The sequence below is a fragment of the Megalops cyprinoides genome, chromosome 11, assembly GCF_013368585.1.
Source record: "Megalops cyprinoides isolate fMegCyp1 chromosome 11, fMegCyp1.pri, whole genome shotgun sequence".
NCBI classification, from domain to species: Eukaryota; Metazoa; Chordata; class Actinopteri; order Elopiformes; family Megalopidae; genus Megalops; species Megalops cyprinoides.
Genome location: NC_050593.1, coordinates 22,800,670 through 22,819,891, shown reverse-complemented (window position 1 = coordinate 22,819,891; position 19,222 = coordinate 22,800,670). Strand labels below are relative to the sequence as shown.

The following is a 19,222-nucleotide window of genomic DNA, read 5'->3' as shown; positions in this document are numbered from 1 at the left end:
ATGCTACTACAGACAGTTACACAAGCACAGGGGGCATTGACAGAGATACATACATTTGCTCTAGAGCATGTCCCATGAGCAACTCAGCTGTACACAAGCACAAACTACTTTCAAGTTTCTCACACTGTTACTCTTCACAGAAGACAATCTATTTAAAAATAACAGAAAAGGATGCTGCTTTTTCATACTGCTTGTGTTTATTTCTTGATATCTTTAAAAAAAAAACAAGAGGCATATTTTTCAATGACACGAGCACTGGAGTTTCGAGGTTTTTTTCGCTCATGGAGTTATGCGAGCTTCAGCACGTCTTGCACCATGGCCCCGACGCCGTCGAATATCTCGTGGATCGGAGCCTTGCACATGAAGGCGCAGGTGGTGACGATCTTGTTCTTCTCGTCCACGTGGCTCTCGCTGACGTTCTTGCAGACGTGCTTGCAGCCCAGCTGACTGATGGCACACGCGGTCTCCGGGACGTCTGGGGACCTGCAAGCCAACGGGTGACATGGGGAAGTTGGTGTGCCTACACAGGTTCTTCTTACAGATTGCTTCAAATGGCTGAGTGAATCACAAAAGGGCAGTGTTTTAAAGTGTAAGCCTCCTAGCCACAACTCCGGGGCAGAGTCACCACTTGTCTTTTCAGACTATACCACATGTGCACACTGCAATACTGTGTTTTAACAGAACTCATGCACTACTGCCCAGGCAGCAGAGAGAAGAAAGGATTTTTTTCTGGTACAGAATTGAAGAACACAGACCTCCTGTGTGGTGTGGCTTTGGGGAAAGCAAGAAAAACCACATGCTCTCATGCAAAGAGAAGTGGCATTGCCTTCATACACTGCCTGGAGAAGTGCTTGAGCTTGAAAATATCCTTCATTTCTGTGACATTCATCTAGCTATACAGAGAGTTGGCTCAAATGAAGAACAGAGGCAGAGGGAAAACTAACTAATGAACAATTATTTGAAAAGAGACATCTGACTTACAGGGAGAGTAATAGCTCTCGATTTAGCACACTCTAATGAGCAGCCAACACTTCAGTCCTGGTACATGAAATGTTTTTTTTTTTTGTTTTAAGTTCCAAATACAGCACACAGTCATTTTCAAAAGATGTCTCAATTTATTAAGTCACAGAGGAAAACCATTAGTTCACAGTAACCTGATGCAATGAGCACTCCAGATAGGAGAAAGAAAAAGAGCAACTTTTAAAATAGCTCTCAATTGAAAATATTCAGTTGGCTTTTATCCTGCACATCCACGGCCCACTTAAACCAGCCAAGAGTGGGTCACTTATAAAAGCATGTTAACATTTGTAAGCTGCGTGAAGACAATAACAATGATTCATACAGCTACATGATTATTATACGAGCCAGATGAGAAACTTTATCCAGTTCAACAACTCGAAGCTAGAATGTTCAGTTTCTTCTGCATCTAATTAGAGAGAATATTTCTAACCACATGCCAAGCATACCACCTAGTGGACATCACTGAGTTGCAGAGCATGACCAATGTAGTGTAATTATGTTAGACTATAATACCTGTATCAGTCTCTTGCTGCTGTGTGCTGCTGCTCTCTCATTCTGTGACTATCTCATCTCAATGGTCTCTTTCTGTTCATCTATGTATCATTCAATTTAATTCAGACAGTTGTAAGACCAAGTGATTGTAACTGTATCAAATGTCTTGCAGTCACATCTCTGTATTGCACTTTTTAAGTGCCCTGTCACAATGCTGTTGTGAAAGGAGCAATATTAATCTGACAGACTGACTGACCTTAGAGAGAAAGGGTGCTCATGGGACAGTTCCTGCTTACCTTTCATCCTGGTCATGGCCTACCGTGACCTCACAGCCAGGGAAGACTTTGGCAGCCAGGACAGGGGAGATGCAGCACAGGCCAATAGGCTTGCCTTCACTGTGAAAAGCCTGCAGCGTGGACTTCACCTGCTCATTCACTGAGCAATCCTTCCCTTCCACTGCCCAGCTACACAGGTTCTTTGCCACTCCAAATCCACCTGCCCAACACCAAGGACCAGTCAAGGGCCAGCAAAAATACAACCACTGTGTATGTATGAGTGTATCAGCTATTCTGCACAAATTATTGCAGTTTACCAGACCTGTACACTGAACCAATGACACCATGTGTTTGCAATTTCATTTAGCAAGTTTGCCAGGTGTGGTTCCCAACTCTGTCTTATACCTGACTGGCTGAGCAGAGGACAGTTATCACATGTACATGAGCTGTAAGTGTCAAGTGTGGGTGCACACCGGGGATAATAACTGCATCCAGTTCCTTCACATTGAGCTGGGCCAGGTCTTGAATGTCTCCGCGAGCCAACCTGGCGCTCTCCACCAGTACGTTCCTCTTCTCTTCTGTGGGCGCACCCTTCAGGTGGTCCACCACGTGCATTTGCTCTATGTTAGGAGCGAATATTTTCACCTACAGAGGAGCAAACGTAAACCACTGCATTCTTAACACATCTCTAAATAACTTCCTGATCAATCCTAGCTAAGTGTGAAACTCATTACCTTGTTCTTAAATTAAGATGCGCCACAAGTCACCTTGAGCTGCAAGCAATTTTTACAATAGGTTTCTAAAGAAAGACAATGTTTCACTTTTCGACATTGTAACGTCGAAGCAATCGTTTCTTAGGAATGCATGAGTCTCAGGGTTATGCAGTTAATCTTGGATAAACTGTATCACGGATAACTGGGAGTTTTTTTTTCTTGTGGCTTTAGTTGTGAACACAAAACTTCGTTTGCTACAGACAATACTCCAAACGAAGCTGCAACCCATATAAATAGCTTAACAAAAAAACTTACACTCGCACCGCCCCGACTTAAATGTACCAGTACCGCGGAAGCCTCATGGATTTCACTCCCATCAAAAACTCCACAACCTGCCAAAACAACAGCTACGCGCTTGCCCATTTCACTTGGTTTTAAATGTATCTTATTTAAACGTAGCCAATTTTAGCACGGCTCTGTTGATCACCGTCAACTTGACCACAGACAGAAGCGATAAAAGGGTGCGCCTGTCATTCAAGTTCCTTAATTAGGCGTATATGACATTGCGCCCTCTGCAGCTGTGGATGTGCTGTACACTGTCACCCATGACACTACAATCCTGCAAAATTGTGCTTCATTTCATGGGCTTTCTTAAAACTGAACAGCTCACCAGAAAAAAGTTCAAAGGGTTGAATCAGCTGTCTTTTTTTCCACAATCTCATATAGGGCCATGAGATTTTGTGAAGTCACAACTGTACCTTGGCGTCTTCACACTTTTTCTGCGCATGGATGTGACAACCACTTCACCTCAATAAATCCTATAATAACTCTTTTTTACTGTCTATTTTGACACAAAATGTTATGCAGTGCATTTGTTGTTTTCTGCCAAACCCGAACAGGTTGTGATAAAAAAGGCAATATATATCAGAACATTATAATGTGCGACAAAAAGACACTTTCTTTTTTGCCTTCTGACAAAATATGCCAGTTTTCCATATTTATATTATTATTACTTTCATAAATATATCAGCATTAAAATAAAAGTTTTAAATAACACCAAATCTCTTCATACTCATTTTTTTGAAATGTAAAAATCTCTGGCTGAAATTCTGGCTGAGGACCTTGTTCAGTGGCACAAAGCCAGTATCTTAAAGGTGAATTGATCCAGCAACTACCTAATCACAAGCACAATAAACCTAAAAGCACGCTGTCACCTAGAACAAGACCAGGAGTATAACAAAACTGAAATGAGTAAAAATGCAATTCAATCCTCTATCGCGGAGATATCACAAATATCACACATAGGCTTGTTCACCGCATATTTTATTCGCTCAAATTAGTTTAAATAATCAACCCACACATTTTAAGTATTACAGTCGTGATGTCATTGGCTGGGCATTATTACATTAAAACACCAAGGCAAGCATTTTAATAAAACGAATTACACCAGATGTCTGGGCACAAGACCCACAGCATAATTCATTTATCCAGGTAGCCACCGCGGTCATAGAAAAAGGTCTATTCACCCGTAGACATGGGTAATCTGCAAGATGAACTTACAAGTTGGTCAAGAGATAGCGAATAACGAATAGCGAGTAACAAGTGCAAAATACTACTACAGCAGCCGTTAGGGTCATTTGACATCGTGAGCATCGACATTTTCGCTGCTCATTTTCACGGCACCATGATTTTATAGTTTCTTCTAGGTCTTTTTATTTAAATCACCTGATTTGTAGTAATGCACATCATATGACAAAATTTGTGGCGCTATACACCCATTTATTGGCCTAAACGCCCCGAAGTGACAGAGGTAGACCAATCAGAGAAGAGCGGACATTGCTTGCCAACATGAAGTAACACCCGCGCAGAATCTGTTTAGCAGGCTACCATGTGACTTGTAGTCCTTTGGGCCAACAGGGAAGTAAACAGTTTCAAATGTGTCCGCTGCCTGGAAAGTAGCTAGTATTCCAAGAGTGTGAAACATTAGAGATGAAATACGCGGCATTTCTACTGTGCTTTGGTCTTTCCCTTTATTTTCAGGAATATGCATTTTCAAGAAGTGTCAATGGACAGCGGAAATGGCCAGTTCCTTACAGGTAGCTAGTCATGTAAATAGCTATCTAGGTAGACAAGCTAGCCAAGTTAGCTAGGTAACTTTACACGACGAAAGATATAGCGGTATCTTCGAGGTTTTTAGTTAACCACATGGTTATCGTCATGTCACAAATGATAGCTCCAGAGGTTTCTCATATTGTCACTAAATGTGTTGCGAGAACGTCGTCATACTTTTACAGCTGGATAACAGTAACAGTTATTTAGCTAACGTTAGCTGATGACAGTTAGCTGTGCTGGTTAGCTAGCTCGCAGGGGAAGTTTGTTGTTGGAATAATATATACAGTACATGTCGAGGTTAAAGGCTGTAAGTCTGTGTGTTTGTGTGACAAACCTGTACGTCCGTTTGATGTCTTCAGCTAATGTTTTTTTTTTCGTGGGCAGGCGATTTGATCACCGTCCTGAAAACGATCCGTACTGTCAAGCTTTGTATCCTTTCTGTCCAACTGGACAATGGGATGGCCGTATTCCTTACTTGAGAGATACTGATATCATTGAAGTGTTTCGACTTCAAACTCCCGTATGGGAATTTAAATATGGAGATCTTCTTGGGAAATTTGTAAGTACGGATAACGCAGTGATTTTGCCTTCTAAAATAGACGCATTAACCTGTTTCATGATTTGCACCTAATTGAATGTGTTTGTGTTTGATTGTAGCATATTATGCACGACGCCATAGGGTTCAGGAGCTATGAAACTGGTATGAATTACACCATGGAGTGGTATGAACTTTTTCAACTGGGAAACTGCACCTTTCCCCATGTAAGGCGAGACCGCAGTGCCCCCTTCTGGTGTAACCAGGGTGCCGCATGCTTCTATGAGGGCATAGACGACGCTCACTGGGCGCAGAATGGAACTTTGGAGAAAGTGGGAGTGATGACAGGTAAGGATGGCGAACACCTCCTGTAAAAAATGAAATCCATAAACTCGCATGCAGGTATTTGCTGTAATTATGTCGTAAGTGTGCCGTAAATTAACAACATATTTGCCGTGTTTGTTTGCACCAAAAACGGGGTTCCTTGATTTTTTAGAAAATTGGCTTAACAAGAAAGACTTAAAGTTATACACCTTACAGAGGAATGTGTACGTCCGCTGAATGAGTGGTACAGCCCATGAAGAAAGTTTGATCTCATCTCGACTGTGTCATGTCCCAGGTGCACAGTTTAATGAAATGGCCCAGTGGATACATGAGGACAACGACACCGGGATCTTTTATGAGACCTGGACAGTGCGCGCCAGTCCCCACCCGAATTCCACTGTGTGGTTCGAGTCCTACGACTGCTCGCAGTTTGTGCACCGCACGTACGGGAAGATGGCAGAGATGGGAGTGGCTCTCAAAAGCAGGACACAGACCAACTACACCAAGATCTACCTGTACAGCGGAGAGCCGACCTTCCTGGGGAACGACAGCACCATCTTTGGGCAGTCCTCCACGAAAGGCCTGGCTGCAGACATCAGGAGCTTCTACCTGCATTTCCGCCCACATCAATCACCCATAGACTTTGTTGCCAGCCTCTTGGAGATCTTAAAAAAGGTGGTGTGGGAGCAGAGCTTTTATCTTTTCTATAATTTTGAGTACTGGCTCTTGCCAATGAAACCCCCCTATATCGAAATTACCTACGAAGAGATTCCTTTGCCAGCACCAGCCCAATGGTCGCGGAAGTCTGGGAAAGTACCGTGAACCATTGGAAGACCCCTCTGCAGTGTTGTACAAAAGAAACAGTTCACATAGCCTGACTGAAACTTGCATCCAGAAAGAAATAATGGCAATCCTAACAAAATATTGAGCAACATTTAAAAATCTTTTTTTTTTTTGTTTTTTTACGTAACAGAATAATGTAGAAGTGTGAAGCCAATTGTACCCGAACCAATGCAGCGCATTCTGTGACATACTTCTGAATACTGATACTTGTGCATTGTTTTACTCTTTAACAAGTGACCCTCTGTGATCAATCTCTGAAAAAATGCTTTTACTTAACAGGAATTGGTGTTAATCTCGGGTATTGATAGGGCTAACAGTAAATTCTACTTCAAATTACAGTGCATAAAAATGTCCTGCTATGGTGATTTGTGGGTAAGTAGGACTGCATAAAGGTAATTCCCCTGTGTAAATATGCTGTATCTACTAGGTATGTTTTTGTAGCATTACTTGTTATATGGCATATCAATGTACAGCATTACCTCTGCCGTGCAGAACAATTGTGTTATATTACGCGGGTGTGAGTTTAAAGGGCTTCCAGTGTTATCAAATGGCATTGTAAAACAGAAGAACAAATTGCATGGTAATTTCACTGTGTCTATTCATGCATTTTACAGAGAAATAAAATAATTTTAAGTGCATTTTTGAAAACTATGTATTGCCTTTTTTCACTGCTATTAGGTTACTGACTGGCAATTCATTACTGAAGTCCAGTGCTTAGCAGTAATCAGTGTGTCATCAGTCATCACTAACAAGGAATAGTGTTTTAAAAGCATGTTAAGTACCACACAGCATTTAAAAAGTACATTACCTTTTTGCACTTTAGCAAGCTAGAGGATCAAATAAACAGTACTGTATTTTCTGTGCAAAAGTAGCTAAAAAGAACAGTTATGATTACAGACTGCCACGTTGCTGGCGAGAAAGACACAGGGCTGCACCAGTCTTTGCCTTCATTAGTCACTCACTACCTGACACATCACATGTCTAATCATTCAAAACTGAAGCTGGGTTTTCACGTGCTTCTCAGAAAGAGGTGGGGGAAAACAGAAGAAGCAGCCACTTACATTCACAAAAATTTATTCCAAAAAAAGCATTTCCACAACATTGGTTTTCGGTTTCAGGACACAACACTATTTAGTAAAATACATGAAGCCTTTGCCATACTGAAGCCAAAGTGAGAGGACAGAAAATTAAGCCTGAAAAAAACAGACTAGCTTCAATACCAGCATACATTACTCTTAACTTACGGCAGGGAAATCAGAGAGCATTTCATAGAGGAAACAATTGATCTGAATACTATATACATTTACGAAATACATTTCTAAATAAAGTGCAGAGGGAAGCATTGCTAACACTGCAAATCCATATTTTCCCCAATTTTGATTTGAATATTAGGATCACTTAAATAGAACATGATTGATGGAAAACTAATGCTAGAAGCCACTAACGTGTGTATGTGTGTAAAAGTAACTGACGATATGTTTTTGTTGTTTTTTTTTTTTAAGAGTAAGACAAGGTCAGAGGCCTCTAGAAATTCAGTTTGTTTTTTTTTGTGTTTGTCACTGCAGAAGTCTACCAGTTTAAAGCAGTGCTCTCTCTCGTACTTCTTTCTCTGATTTGCATCAGTCTGATAAAAATGTTAAGCCGCATCAGAGCGCAGCATCAAAAATGTTTCCAACTCCCATGTCAAATAATCAATCAGACGAATTCAGTCTCAGACAATTTATATAGCATGACTGCTGGGTGGACAGTTTTCACCTCAGCTCGTAACTGTGCAGAGGATGACAGCTAGTTACTATTAAAGAGCTGAATCAGGATTAAGAACTGCAGAGTGAAGGTTATAAGGAAGTCTATACAGAGTAGTAACTCAATAAATGGCTACACACTTGTTTAACTGAAAACATATGGGCTACCATAACTTTTTTGTTAGATGCAGTCACATCTACATCAAGACTCAATGCTCATACACTGTAACTTAAAAGTTATACACAAAACAATCATTAGACCACCAATTAATACAAAAGCAGTTTTCTGTCAATAAATTACAAGGATAATCAAATAGAGTTAAAAGGGAAATGAAAATGGCAACAGATTATTACCGCCCTCTCGTATAAAAGACAGGATATTGGGGGAGAAACTTCAAACCAAAGTTTGGGTCAACTCCATATATTCAGTTTTAACTCAGTTCCTTTTCTACATCCATTTAATTCCACTGCAATTCATTTCTCATTAATTCCACTTCCACAGTTCCAGTTTAACCTAGCCGAATCCCACCTTGATTCTAACTAACAGAATTATGCAATTTAAGCAGAGCTTTGGCATTGTTATAAAGTTGTTCAATTTTTGTATTAGTTCATGTTCACCCCTGCAGTGCAGACCTATGAACGTTTGGATATTTGGAACCCAAGAAGGCATATTACAATTTCTGTATACAGATTTCAAATTGCTAATGATTAGCAAGGGTATCCACTTTCTTACTTTAAGAGTCCAGAAACTAATTAATCCTCAGATAATCTACTGCATTTACACTAAATTAGGGTTCACTTCTAAAGGTAGATATTTGTGGTGTCTTTAGCAAACAGACATTAATGGGTTAATAGTCCTCTGTAAACACTATCGATCCTTTAACCAGTATCCAATTCTATTCATAAAGGGCATTACTAACTAGGAGTGATGGGGAATCAAATGTTTTTAATTATTGCAGTGCAACAATACTTTAGGTAACATTGCCTGAATTTGCATTAAACTGACATTTCAATTTCCTTCACAACGTCAAGCTCAATTGAAATCTGATTTCCAAAATCTGGCATTCCAGTTTGATTCAGAATTCCACACTTCGTTACAGACAAACTGGAATTGACCACATAAACTTCAATCTGGAATTTGGAATCGACCCCAACCTTGACTCAAACTGGTAGCAAGTCTGCTGTAAAGAAATAAGTACATTTCTATGTATATCTTCAAACACACAGCATTTTATATACAAAAGAGAGGGGACTTCCTTCTTAAAGGAAAATTTGTAAAATTTGTTTCCTCCAACTCAAAGCCAAAAGACACTGACTTAGAAATGAAGTGCCAGTTCTTTTCTCAAATCCTTCTTCTGCTCTCGTCCACGCTGTGGGGCCACATTAACACCAGCCAAGTGTAAGTGGAGAGAAAGTAATCCGGAATAGATAGATAAGGGGTAGAGTGGATATTAACTGAAAACTCTGATTTTAAAAAAAATGGCTAAACTACTCTCACCTAGCGCCTGGAAACACACATCTGCCTCTCCTAATGCATCTCCAGATGCATTAAATCATCCTGTATGCTGTCACTGTCTCTCTCTCTTCCTCTTGCTTAGCTGACTGCTAATATGGTAGCAAAACCAATCCCCTCTGTGGGCACAGCTGCAGAGGACCACTAAAGCCCCACCTTCCCTTTCCACGCTCAGCCACTACAATGGCGCTCAGTATCAAAACATTTTTGTTTTTATCATTTTATTGCTTTATGGTGCCGTTTCTCTGCCGGTAGATTCATCTCGCTAAATGGAATCAGTTCTAAAGACAACAAAGAAGTCCACAAACAATGTTCATGGCCTACCAGACCCTCACTTTTCTTTCACTCTAATAAGCATCTGGAAAAAAGAACCCCCCCAAAAAAAAAAATTCACAGATTAAAGGATCAGTAAAAAAATATAAAAATATTTTTTTTTACTTTGAATCTTTACTCATTATTATTAAGTACACTACTCATAATTTTGGTATAGATATAAGGTGCTATAGTTCTATATAAACATCATAATTCTTATGTATACCACATATAAACCTGGGTTTTTAAACTTTTATACATCTCCACCATTACTGTTATAAGAAATTTGACAAGAAAATAATGTAAATGTTGCAATTAGCTTACTAATCTTAAATTTCCCACACCAAGATTAACACTTAACGTCAAGCATCCGGAATCACCCTTCCCCTCCAAACTGAGTCAAGAACATGGCCACGTTTGAACTATGTATACTAGGAGAGAAAAGAAATGCTGGCTCATGACAACAAAACGGACACCTTTCACCCACGACATGACTTCATTTAAGCTTTCTTTGAGATGGAGGAGACAGACCAGTGTTAGGTTATGCTCAGGACTCATACTGTACATGAAATTTTACAGGACGAATGCATGCAGAGCTGCCCGCACACGGTGATCAGAATGGTACAGTACAACACTCTGAGCGTGCGGTGAGAGACAGCTTAAGCAAAACCACACACAGCCATACGCATGGAAAAGCACTTCCAAACCAAGGATGACCAAAGGGACAAACACATTTGTGATTTACGGCGGGAGGTTTGTGATGTACTGGCTTGCCCTCTTTCTCACCTTTGTGGGGAATTGAGATGCTATGAAAAATCTGGGATCCACTACTGAAAACACCCCTGGAGAAATATTTTACAAGCTTATTGACCCTCATTTCAATAATAAAGAAATCTTCTATACACAATGTATACAGTGAGACTAAACTGAATGTATCGACAAAATTTCACTCAGTTTGCAAATCAGACATGTTTGTAATCAGAACTACTTGGTTTATGACAGTCTTTTAACATACACTTTGACCAAAACGGTATATTTATATTGCAATGTGACGATTTCATCCAAAACAAAAACACCCGGGTCTTCATTCTGAAATGGCATTCCAGTCTTGAACCCTATTCCTTAACATGGTAGTGTCGGGGTACCACACATGCCAACATTGTGGTGCCGCTTTCTGGCTTAACCCCACTTTAACTCCACAACGTCAAGAAAAGGAGGTGCAAACTCTGAGTTTCTAAACAAATGTATAAACACCTCATTATCAGACTTTCTGTGACGGGGAAAGTATCATCAGACCACGAATGGCCATGGACCACATTTACAAAGGTATAAAAACACCAGTTTGCTTTCTGCCCTTCATGCTCTCTGTAGTGATTGTCCTTTCCGCGAGTGCCAAAAGGAGATCGCCAGTCTCTCGTGCTGGGCAGCTGTGATGAGAGGAAGGGGAGAAGGGTGTGGGGGGGGGGGGGGAGGGGTCTGAGGGGCTGGTGGCTTTACCAGGTGGGCATCATGTCGGGGAACCAGACGCGGCCCAGGTGCTTGGACACCTCCCAGTGGATCTCGTCCAGGGTGTACTTGTGGTCGGGGATGAGCACCTCCTCCATGATGGAGAGCTGGGTGAGGCGGCGGCCGCACATCTTGACGAACTCCACGAAGGCGCTGCAGGAGACCTCGCACTCGCCCAGCCCGATGGCGGACAGTTGCTGGCAGCGCTCGGCGATGCGGATCAGCTCCTCGTCCAGCGGCCGCAGCCCGTTGGCGCACACCACCAGCTCCACCAGCCGCGGGCACGTCATGCCCACGCGACCCAGCACGTCCTTGCTGACCGAGCGGCCGAAGTAGAGGTGCGTGACGGGGATCTCGTAGCGGAAGAAGGGGCCGAACTCGTCCTCGTACAGGAAGAAGTACATGACCAGGTTGAACTTGGGCGAGTGGCGCACCATGGCGTCCCAGCTGCTCTTCTTGATGGTGTGGAACTGCGTCTGGCCCGGGTTCTCGCTCACCACGTCGATGCGCAGGTGCTCCAGGTGCACGTGCTTCTCGGAGGACAGCGCCAGCAGCAGCTCGTCGCTCAGCAGGTGGTAGTTGAGGGCCAGCTCCCGCAGGCCGTGGCACTGGTCAGCCACGCACAGGATCCCTGCAGCAGGGCAGAGCACAGCACAGCACAGCCATGAGGAGACCAGGCCGCATGAACCATCCTCATCCTCACACCCAAAGCGCTGCTGTGACAGGGTCAGGGTTTATGCGGCAAAGCAGCGCGCCTCTCACCGCTGCTGCCTCACAGCTCCAAGGTCTAATTCCCTTATCACTACTTCACAGCAGATAATCTCGGGGAGTATTACAGCGGAGGAGTGATTCCATCTCCTTATTCTCCGTGCGCAGTGACTGACCTCAATATTCCTACCTTTCTTCTTTATTCCCTGCTACAACCCAGCACGTGACAACTGCATAAAGGTCTACAGTGAGAACCACTCCTAATGCACACGCCATTAAAGCTATTCAGAGAAGAAAGCCTCTTTCTATCGCACCCAGTGTAAGGGGGGCACGTCCTTTCTAGCAGGCCAATTATGGCTCAGTAATTGTATTTTACAACAGCGAGATAGTTAAAGATGAAAAGATGCCATTTTCACAGATTCAATCACTGACAGCCGAAATGTCCCTGTTTTTTTGTTCTGATGGCCCTGCGCTATTAAAATAATTTTAAAAAAATCAAGTAATCTGCAAAGATTGAGGAGATAAGTTTGCTTTTGTCCTGTTTCCAATAAGGAGTACAGATTTTTTTTTCCACAGTTCAGTCAAGCCTGGAGTGCAACTTCATTTCTCCCATTTCCTGGCACTAATGTTCGCTGTATGGGTCTTGAATTCAGGTTATGTTAAAGCTAATAGTAGTAATGAAGCACTTGGCTTACTGCCCCCCTACCTGCAGGAGAGACATGGGGGCAGCTGCTCATCTTCAGCAGTTTGAGCGTGTCGCTGTTGTTGGCCACCAGGACCTTGAGGGACGGGTCGTCCACCGGGGTGTCATCGATCTTCAGAGACGAGAGCGACTTGGAGTTGACAAACACCACCGTGAGGGCAGAAATGAAATGAGACTGGGGGAAGGAGAGGAAGAAACAAAAAAAAAAAAACAAAAAACAGATTGTTAGTCGTTAGTTTAACTGCAAGGGACCAGGACACTAATAGCACATTTGCGATGAGTAATTGGTCTTGCACCTTTGGTAATTCCATGAAGCTAGGCCTTGCAGTGGAAATGAGTCCAAGGGTCTTCAGGGAACAGTTCACCAGCTGGGACAAGATATCGCAGGCTGCCTCTGCGGATTCGGTGCTGCTGTCCACCTGGGAATGACACACGGAACACAAACGTGACGCTGCACAAATCTCTCACTCTGCAGTGCGCCATCAGCATGTCAGCACAGGGCGGTACTTCAGTCTGAACCATTATAAGATGCACTTTTGCTTGAGCAGACAGTAATTTTACCCCTCGTGAACCCTACTCTATAATTAATACCTCTGGCATAATCATCACTGTAATCTTACATGGCAGCTTTTAAGCATACCTCTAGTACCCAGCTATGGGTTACTCCCTTCACCACCACTGGTGTGGGTGCTTGGTAAAGGGGACCCTCAGTAAAAAACTCAAAAACAAGCGCTGATGCTATGTTTCTAATCACTGGAGTTTGCAGCAGTGGTGTACACTTATATTTGCATAAAAACTTATAATCTTTACCTGCACTGCAATCTTTAATGCTCACCTGCATTTTCTTGGCACCCAAAACCCATCTGAACCCCATCCAAGACAAACACTCGATAACGCTCAACAGCAAAAAAAATAACAGTGACACCGACGACGCGCAGGTCCCCTCACCTTGAAGCTGACGTACTGCAGGTGGTTGGAGTGCCGCTTGATGATCTGCTTGATGAGGTCGGGGTGGGTGGCCTTCAGGTAGGAGCTGGCGGGCTGGTTGAGCTCAAACTCGAAGCACCTCCACAGCTCGGGCATGTGGAAGGCCTGGTTCCAGCCGCGGCACACCTGCGAGGCGTAGGCCCGGTCCAGCAGGGGCAGGTACTGGAAGATGTGCAGCAGGATTTCCTGGGGCAGGCAGCCCCAGTTGGAGGCTGCATCCTGGAGATCCTCTTCCAGTGGGCGCACCCTCTTCGAGGCCTCCTCCATACCCCCACTCGTGGAACTGTCTACCTCATCTTCTTTTAGACCCCTCTTCATTCTGCATTGGGTGAAACATATACTAGTACCTTTAAATATCATTTAGTAAAAGCCTTGATCATGCATCTTAAAACTGAATACTTGTAACACAATATCAAACAAAATCTGAGAAAAATGCATCTGAATACAACATGGCCATATTAGGTTTTAAAAAAAATACTACTAGGAATACTTGATACAGTTCATATTACAGTCAGCAATATTCAAGAAAGAAATATTCAAAGCCAAAATATAAAGATGCGATTTGTTTACTAAAAGAAACTACTGGTAATTCATTTTTAAGGCAGCACAGATGATCAGCTTTGTCATGCCATCTAAACGTATGACAGCTAAAATGAAAAAAGTGATTGCACTGGGATGCCTGGATAAACGACATTACAGATATCTTCGAGAGTACACCATTCCATTAGCTGGTTAATTAACGTCTGGCTACCAAATCTAATATTTAATTGTCAAGGACACAATAATTATCTTTTTTCCTAACAAACGCATGGACGGAAACGCACAGCTAGCTAGTTCCCAATCTGAAATCTGCATTCCTGACCTAAATGCTTGACGTTACTAGCTTGATAGCTAAGTGAATGAATGTCTCGCCACAAATACCTCGCAGTTAGCTGTAAGTTACTTCTATTCGCTTCTAAATTGTGATAAAAAGTTTTCAAGCTAACACTACCGTCTCTAACTTTAACGCGAGGAGATGACAGGACACTGGAAACAACACACAACTAGGCCAACGCCTACCTAGACTACACACAACACTCCCCTCACGACACACTGTATGCTCGCATTCATTCTCGCTATGATTCATTTAGCTATGATTCATTCGTGATGCAAGACGAACAGCTTTCTCCCGATGCATTTGCTGGCTAGCTATGTGCCATTCGGGTTTTGTCGCAGTGTCAACACGCTAGGCTGCAAGTTTTATAGTTGGTCAACACACCTCATTAGCCACCTAAGGCGATGTCCCTGGCCTGCTAGCCAGCTAGCCAACCAGCTAGTTAAGATTCGGTTCTGGCTGGAGCTGCGTCTGTCAGCTGGCTGCAGCATTAGCGTCAACCATTGCAAACTTGCCAGAGACACTAATAAAGAGCAGCTGACTGATGATACAACACAAAACCTTTATACCGCATATGTACAGTTAGCAGCTGTTTCGGAAAGATCCATGTTTATTCTGAATCAGACTTAAAAAGCTTCCCTTCCCCTCCCCTCTTCTGCCTACCTGGCTTGCTGTGTTTACTCTGTCTTGTGAAAAAGTCCGATCGCTTTCACATCAACCCGGGCCTGCACAACTGGAAAACCTCATCCGAGCAGGACAACTGATCACGCGCATTAGGCTCTCAAATGCTGCGAAATATAAAAAATGACGCTTGAAAAATACGGATTCCTTGTTTTGACGAAGATCCGTCCGTGTCTTTCCCTATCGCGCTTGTGACCTATTTCCTACGCGCTCCGCTGCGTTTAGGACACCCAGTTCGCTGAAAATGGCGATCTGTTGTGTTTTTGTGTCACAGCGGAGAGGTGCATCATGGGTGGTAAACTCAAGCGTGATCCCTTGAAAATCCAGCAGGGGGCCCCCTTGAGACGCAACCGCGAAATGATAATCAACGCGTTATTAAGTTGGACAACTGAAGATCAACAAGAAATAATACATGCAAAGGTGACTATCTACAGTAATTATGTGAGGTAAAACCACGACGAGAAGGAGAGGCCAAGGAGAAGTGGTTATTCAGGCACTGAGGTTACACACACTATCTGCTTTGCCTACGCTGTCAATAAATTGTAGGCTATTTTACAATATGGCACTTTACTAAATTTTTGGATTTCAGTTTTAAGGAGGTATACCGGAATTGATTTTGCTGTTATTTTTCATGTAGATGACATGATGGATATTTGCATCAAAACATAATACTCAATCTTAATATCAGTACTAATACCAGTAACATAATACTAGTTTCTTTTCTTTGCCATTTAAACCCATTTTAATGTTTCTGAAGCCTCATTTGTTCAGTTTTCTCTAACCAGTAAAGAATGTATGTTTAGGTACGATTTTACTCATTGTTTATGAACACTCATTTCAATTAAATGGGGCGGAGAGAACACTGAGGGTAAAATGCCATTAAAACATTTATGAGAACAGAGTTCTCCTTCTTCACTGAAATGTTAAAACAGGTCTAAAGCAGCTAATCTAACCCATTTTAAAACCTCAAATATTTTGTAACGTCCAAAACAAAAGTAAGATTTTTCTCATAAATTGTCGGACCAAATCTAGATGAGCCGCTTAACCACTTCCAACCAGTGCCAGCATCAGCTGGATTCAAGCGCTTCATTTCACAAACACAGCCACTATTCACAGCAAAGCAAAGGGACACCACTTCTGACGTAATTTGACGCAACAATCTGCTATGCACCTAAAATAAAGCCAAGAGCTATCTGTTCCAGTATTTCAGTTCTAAGGATTTGTCCAAATTCCCACATGTGCATAATTTCAATCTTCTTTTCTTTCTGTCTGTGTTCTCTTCCAGGTGCGCAGTGACAAATGAATGCTTCAAGAAGACACTCTGGAAACCCTTTTAATGTACCTTGTGAAACAGAGACCTGGTTTATTACCATTCAACTCCATCCACTGCAGATATCACAGAGCAGATTTACAAGAATTAATCATTTCAACAGCAGCTGTTTTTCACACCCCCACCCATGCCACCCCAAAACCCTCACAATCCTTCACTTCCTCACACTGGTCTACGATTCATATTCTCAGTCAGAACAGTATGTCTCAAAAGAGAAACACAAGACCATTCCACAATCTAATTTTTTTTTTTTTGGTGTGAGGTCTGGCCCCAAAGTAGTTTTCAGCTCCAACAATACGATGCAATATTATACTCACCCTTTGTTTTGTTTTTTTTTTTTAAAAATACAGAAATGGGGTCTTTTTCCCATTGTAACATAGTGAGGAGTTGAAAATGGGATTTTGTACACATCAGCTTTTAGACACTGCAGACATTAGGCTTCTCAACACATTTCTGAGTACAGAGGTGATCTGACACTTTGCAGGGGAAAACACAACAGCCTTTTTTTTATCACTGTATAAAAATGTACAGTGGCTTTATTGACATATACATTCCATATGTTTACTGCTGCAAGAGAGGGGACACACCCAATATTGCACTTCATTAAAAGTTCAGGCTCAAAACATAACCCAAAATTATCAAACTGAAGTGTAGAGTAGCAACTTCGGAATACACCTATTTTGGATACCATCATTATATACAAGATTAGATAAATCGTACACTATTTGCTTTCCAAACATAACATTCTTAACAGTCTCCTTTAATCATCCCCATCAGACTTTCTTTCTGGTTGAACCATGATGATGCAGTCGACGATGGAGAGTACTGTACAGAATTACCAAAAAAGTCAGTATACATATAACAATATCTTTTTTTTGTATTCATAGTTAAGAAGCCGGAAGTATGGTTTTATCTTTTTTTTCCATGTTCATCCACACTTGCTATGAGCAGATTTTTTTTTTTTATTCAGTTGTAATTTTTCGATGCATTGTTACACTTCAGTGATCAGGAGGTGTGCAACGTTTATGGGAGCCGAGGGTTACAGCGGCCGCATGCAAAACACGTCACAAGTTTTTTTTTTCATTTTCTTTTTTTTTTTTTTTTTTTAAATCTTTTCTTCTGGAACCCAGAGCACACGCAGGCTCGGACTCAGAGCCAGGCCCAGCTTCCTGTCAATCCCGAGGTTTACGTCGCGTGAGCCGCCCCGCGCAAGGAGAAAGGGGGGGGGGGGGGCATCACTCACACAGCCAGCGGTCACAGCTGTGTGCAGAAGTGGGGTGAAAAGTGGGTGGGGGGTGGGTAGCCCCCCTGGGATTTAGAAGGTGTGCGCGTTTCGGCACACTCCGCAGCCCAAGGCAAACTCCTCCCCTGTCGGTGGGTGCACCACATGCAGTGGGCATTCAGTCCCTTCCAGCTGCTTGCCTTTTGGACCTAAAGAGGAGACATAAGAACAGAATATGCTTCAATATGGCTCTTTGTCCTAAACTTTCTGAGACTGAAAATTATATTTATACACACTGCCCCAGTGATTTCCACCCTTCTAAGGGTTTGAGGGATGCTGTATTTCATTTAAAAGAAAGCTCAAGAATACCATCACACAGACACCCCTAACATTGTTTTCTGCAGTATAATAAGTGCTGATCCTGAATATCGAAGGAAGGAACGCTCTCTGCAGAGTGAGACGGGTTTGCTGTGTACCAGCAGGACAGTGGGGCAGCTCCTCTTTGGGGACACTGGTCATCCTCTGAAAGTCGTCATGGCAGGCGTTGCAGAAGTGCGTCGTCCCAAAGCAGAAAAACACAGCCACCGAGCAGCAGTAACGGCATTTGTACTCCAGGAAGTCAGTACCATGTTTGGAGCACATCTGCACCGCAAAAAAAGAGATGACAGATTTATTCCTATTGCACCAAGTTGCTGTTCTGTAACACCTCATTCACATGTATGTATCACTTCCTTGACAGTAAATGTACTGCCATCCTGCTTCATGCTTCTGCTTCAACAGTCTATTTCATGTTAGCTGAAATTAGATTACTTAAAGGAATGAGAACAAAATCATATGATACACTACATACGCTAAGCAAAAGAGCATCTCCAGTTTGGTGTCTACTGTCTATGAGGCTTTGACTCACTGTCCACCCCTGCCCCACTGACCTGTGCCCTGGACACATCTGAGCATGCTCCACAGATCAACTCGCTGGGGTCATAGTCATCCCCCTGTCCTGCCTCTGCATCGCACCGCGCTTCTCCACCAAAGTAGGCCTGGAAGGAAAAATAAAACACAGGGCACGTATCAGCGACTACACCCCTTCAGAGCTTACAGAATATTCATATTGTGGTGTCTTTGCTATCAGAACTACTGCTGCGTTGTAGGTTCAGTGTATAACCAAATGGGAGCACTGCTCCTTTTTCTGTGGATGATTTTTTCATCTTGAGATAACTTGTTAAACTGAATGTACTTGTTTTAAATAGTGCTGTATACACTTTTGTGTTGTTTCAATCCAGCAAAAGCTTTGCTAAAAGATTGTGGCATGAAATGAGATGTCATAAATACG

General features: G+C 42.5%; 4 protein-coding genes across 14 annotated transcripts in view; 1 reads left to right on the top strand and 3 right to left on the bottom strand.

Annotated features, from left to right (window-relative positions):
* Positions 1-193: 193 nt before the first annotated feature.
* zgc:162944 (uncharacterized protein LOC569993 homolog) lies at positions 194-3,019 on the bottom strand. Of its 2 annotated transcripts, none has more exons than XM_036540468.1 (4): positions 2,816-3,019; positions 2,261-2,432; positions 1,809-2,007; positions 194-483 (listed from the first exon to the last, which is right to left on the bottom strand). In XM_036540468.1, exons 1-4 carry the CDS (start codon positions 2,921-2,923, stop codon positions 288-290), a joined length of 675 nt encoding a protein of 224 aa, XP_036396361.1. In that variant the 5' UTR covers positions 2,924-3,019; the 3' UTR covers positions 194-287. The 2 variants fall into 2 exon arrangements, with proteins under 2 accessions (XP_036396361.1, XP_036396362.1); XM_036540469.1 differs by having other exon boundaries at positions 2,849-3,019.
* Positions 3,020-4,416: 1,397 nt separating this feature from the next.
* On the top strand, positions 4,417-6,934 carry cln5 (CLN5 intracellular trafficking protein). The gene is made up of 4 exons (XM_036540466.1): positions 4,417-4,596; positions 4,997-5,171; positions 5,270-5,495; positions 5,767-6,934. The coding sequence occupies exons 1-4, from the start codon at positions 4,490-4,492 to the stop codon at positions 6,291-6,293; spliced, it is 1,035 nt and encodes a 344-aa protein (XP_036396359.1). The 5' UTR covers positions 4,417-4,489; the 3' UTR covers positions 6,294-6,934.
* A 437-nt stretch (positions 6,935-7,371) lies between these two features.
* On the bottom strand, positions 7,372-15,587 carry fbxl3a (F-box and leucine-rich repeat protein 3a). The gene is made up of 5 exons (XM_036540139.1): positions 15,323-15,587; positions 13,747-14,104; positions 13,095-13,217; positions 12,802-12,973; positions 7,372-12,018 (listed from the first exon to the last, which is right to left on the bottom strand). Exons 2-5 carry the CDS (start codon positions 14,101-14,103, stop codon positions 11,375-11,377), a joined length of 1,296 nt encoding a protein of 431 aa, XP_036396032.1. The 5' UTR covers position 14,104; positions 15,323-15,587; the 3' UTR covers positions 7,372-11,374.
* Positions 15,588-16,653: 1,066 nt separating this feature from the next.
* Positions 16,654-19,222, bottom strand: part of mycbp2 (MYC binding protein 2) — an 86,506-nt gene continuing 83,937 nt past the window's right edge. For all 10 annotated transcript variants that reach the window (XM_036540129.1, XM_036540131.1, XM_036540134.1 and 7 more), the window contains 3 exons: positions 18,822-18,929; positions 18,369-18,534; positions 16,654-18,101 (listed from right to left, as the gene is read on the bottom strand). In XM_036540129.1, the coding sequence (XP_036396022.1) occupies positions 17,986-18,101; positions 18,369-18,534; positions 18,822-18,929 (390 nt within the window). In that variant the 3' untranslated portion in view covers positions 16,654-17,985. The remainder of the gene's footprint in view (positions 18,102-18,368; positions 18,535-18,821; positions 18,930-19,222) is intronic.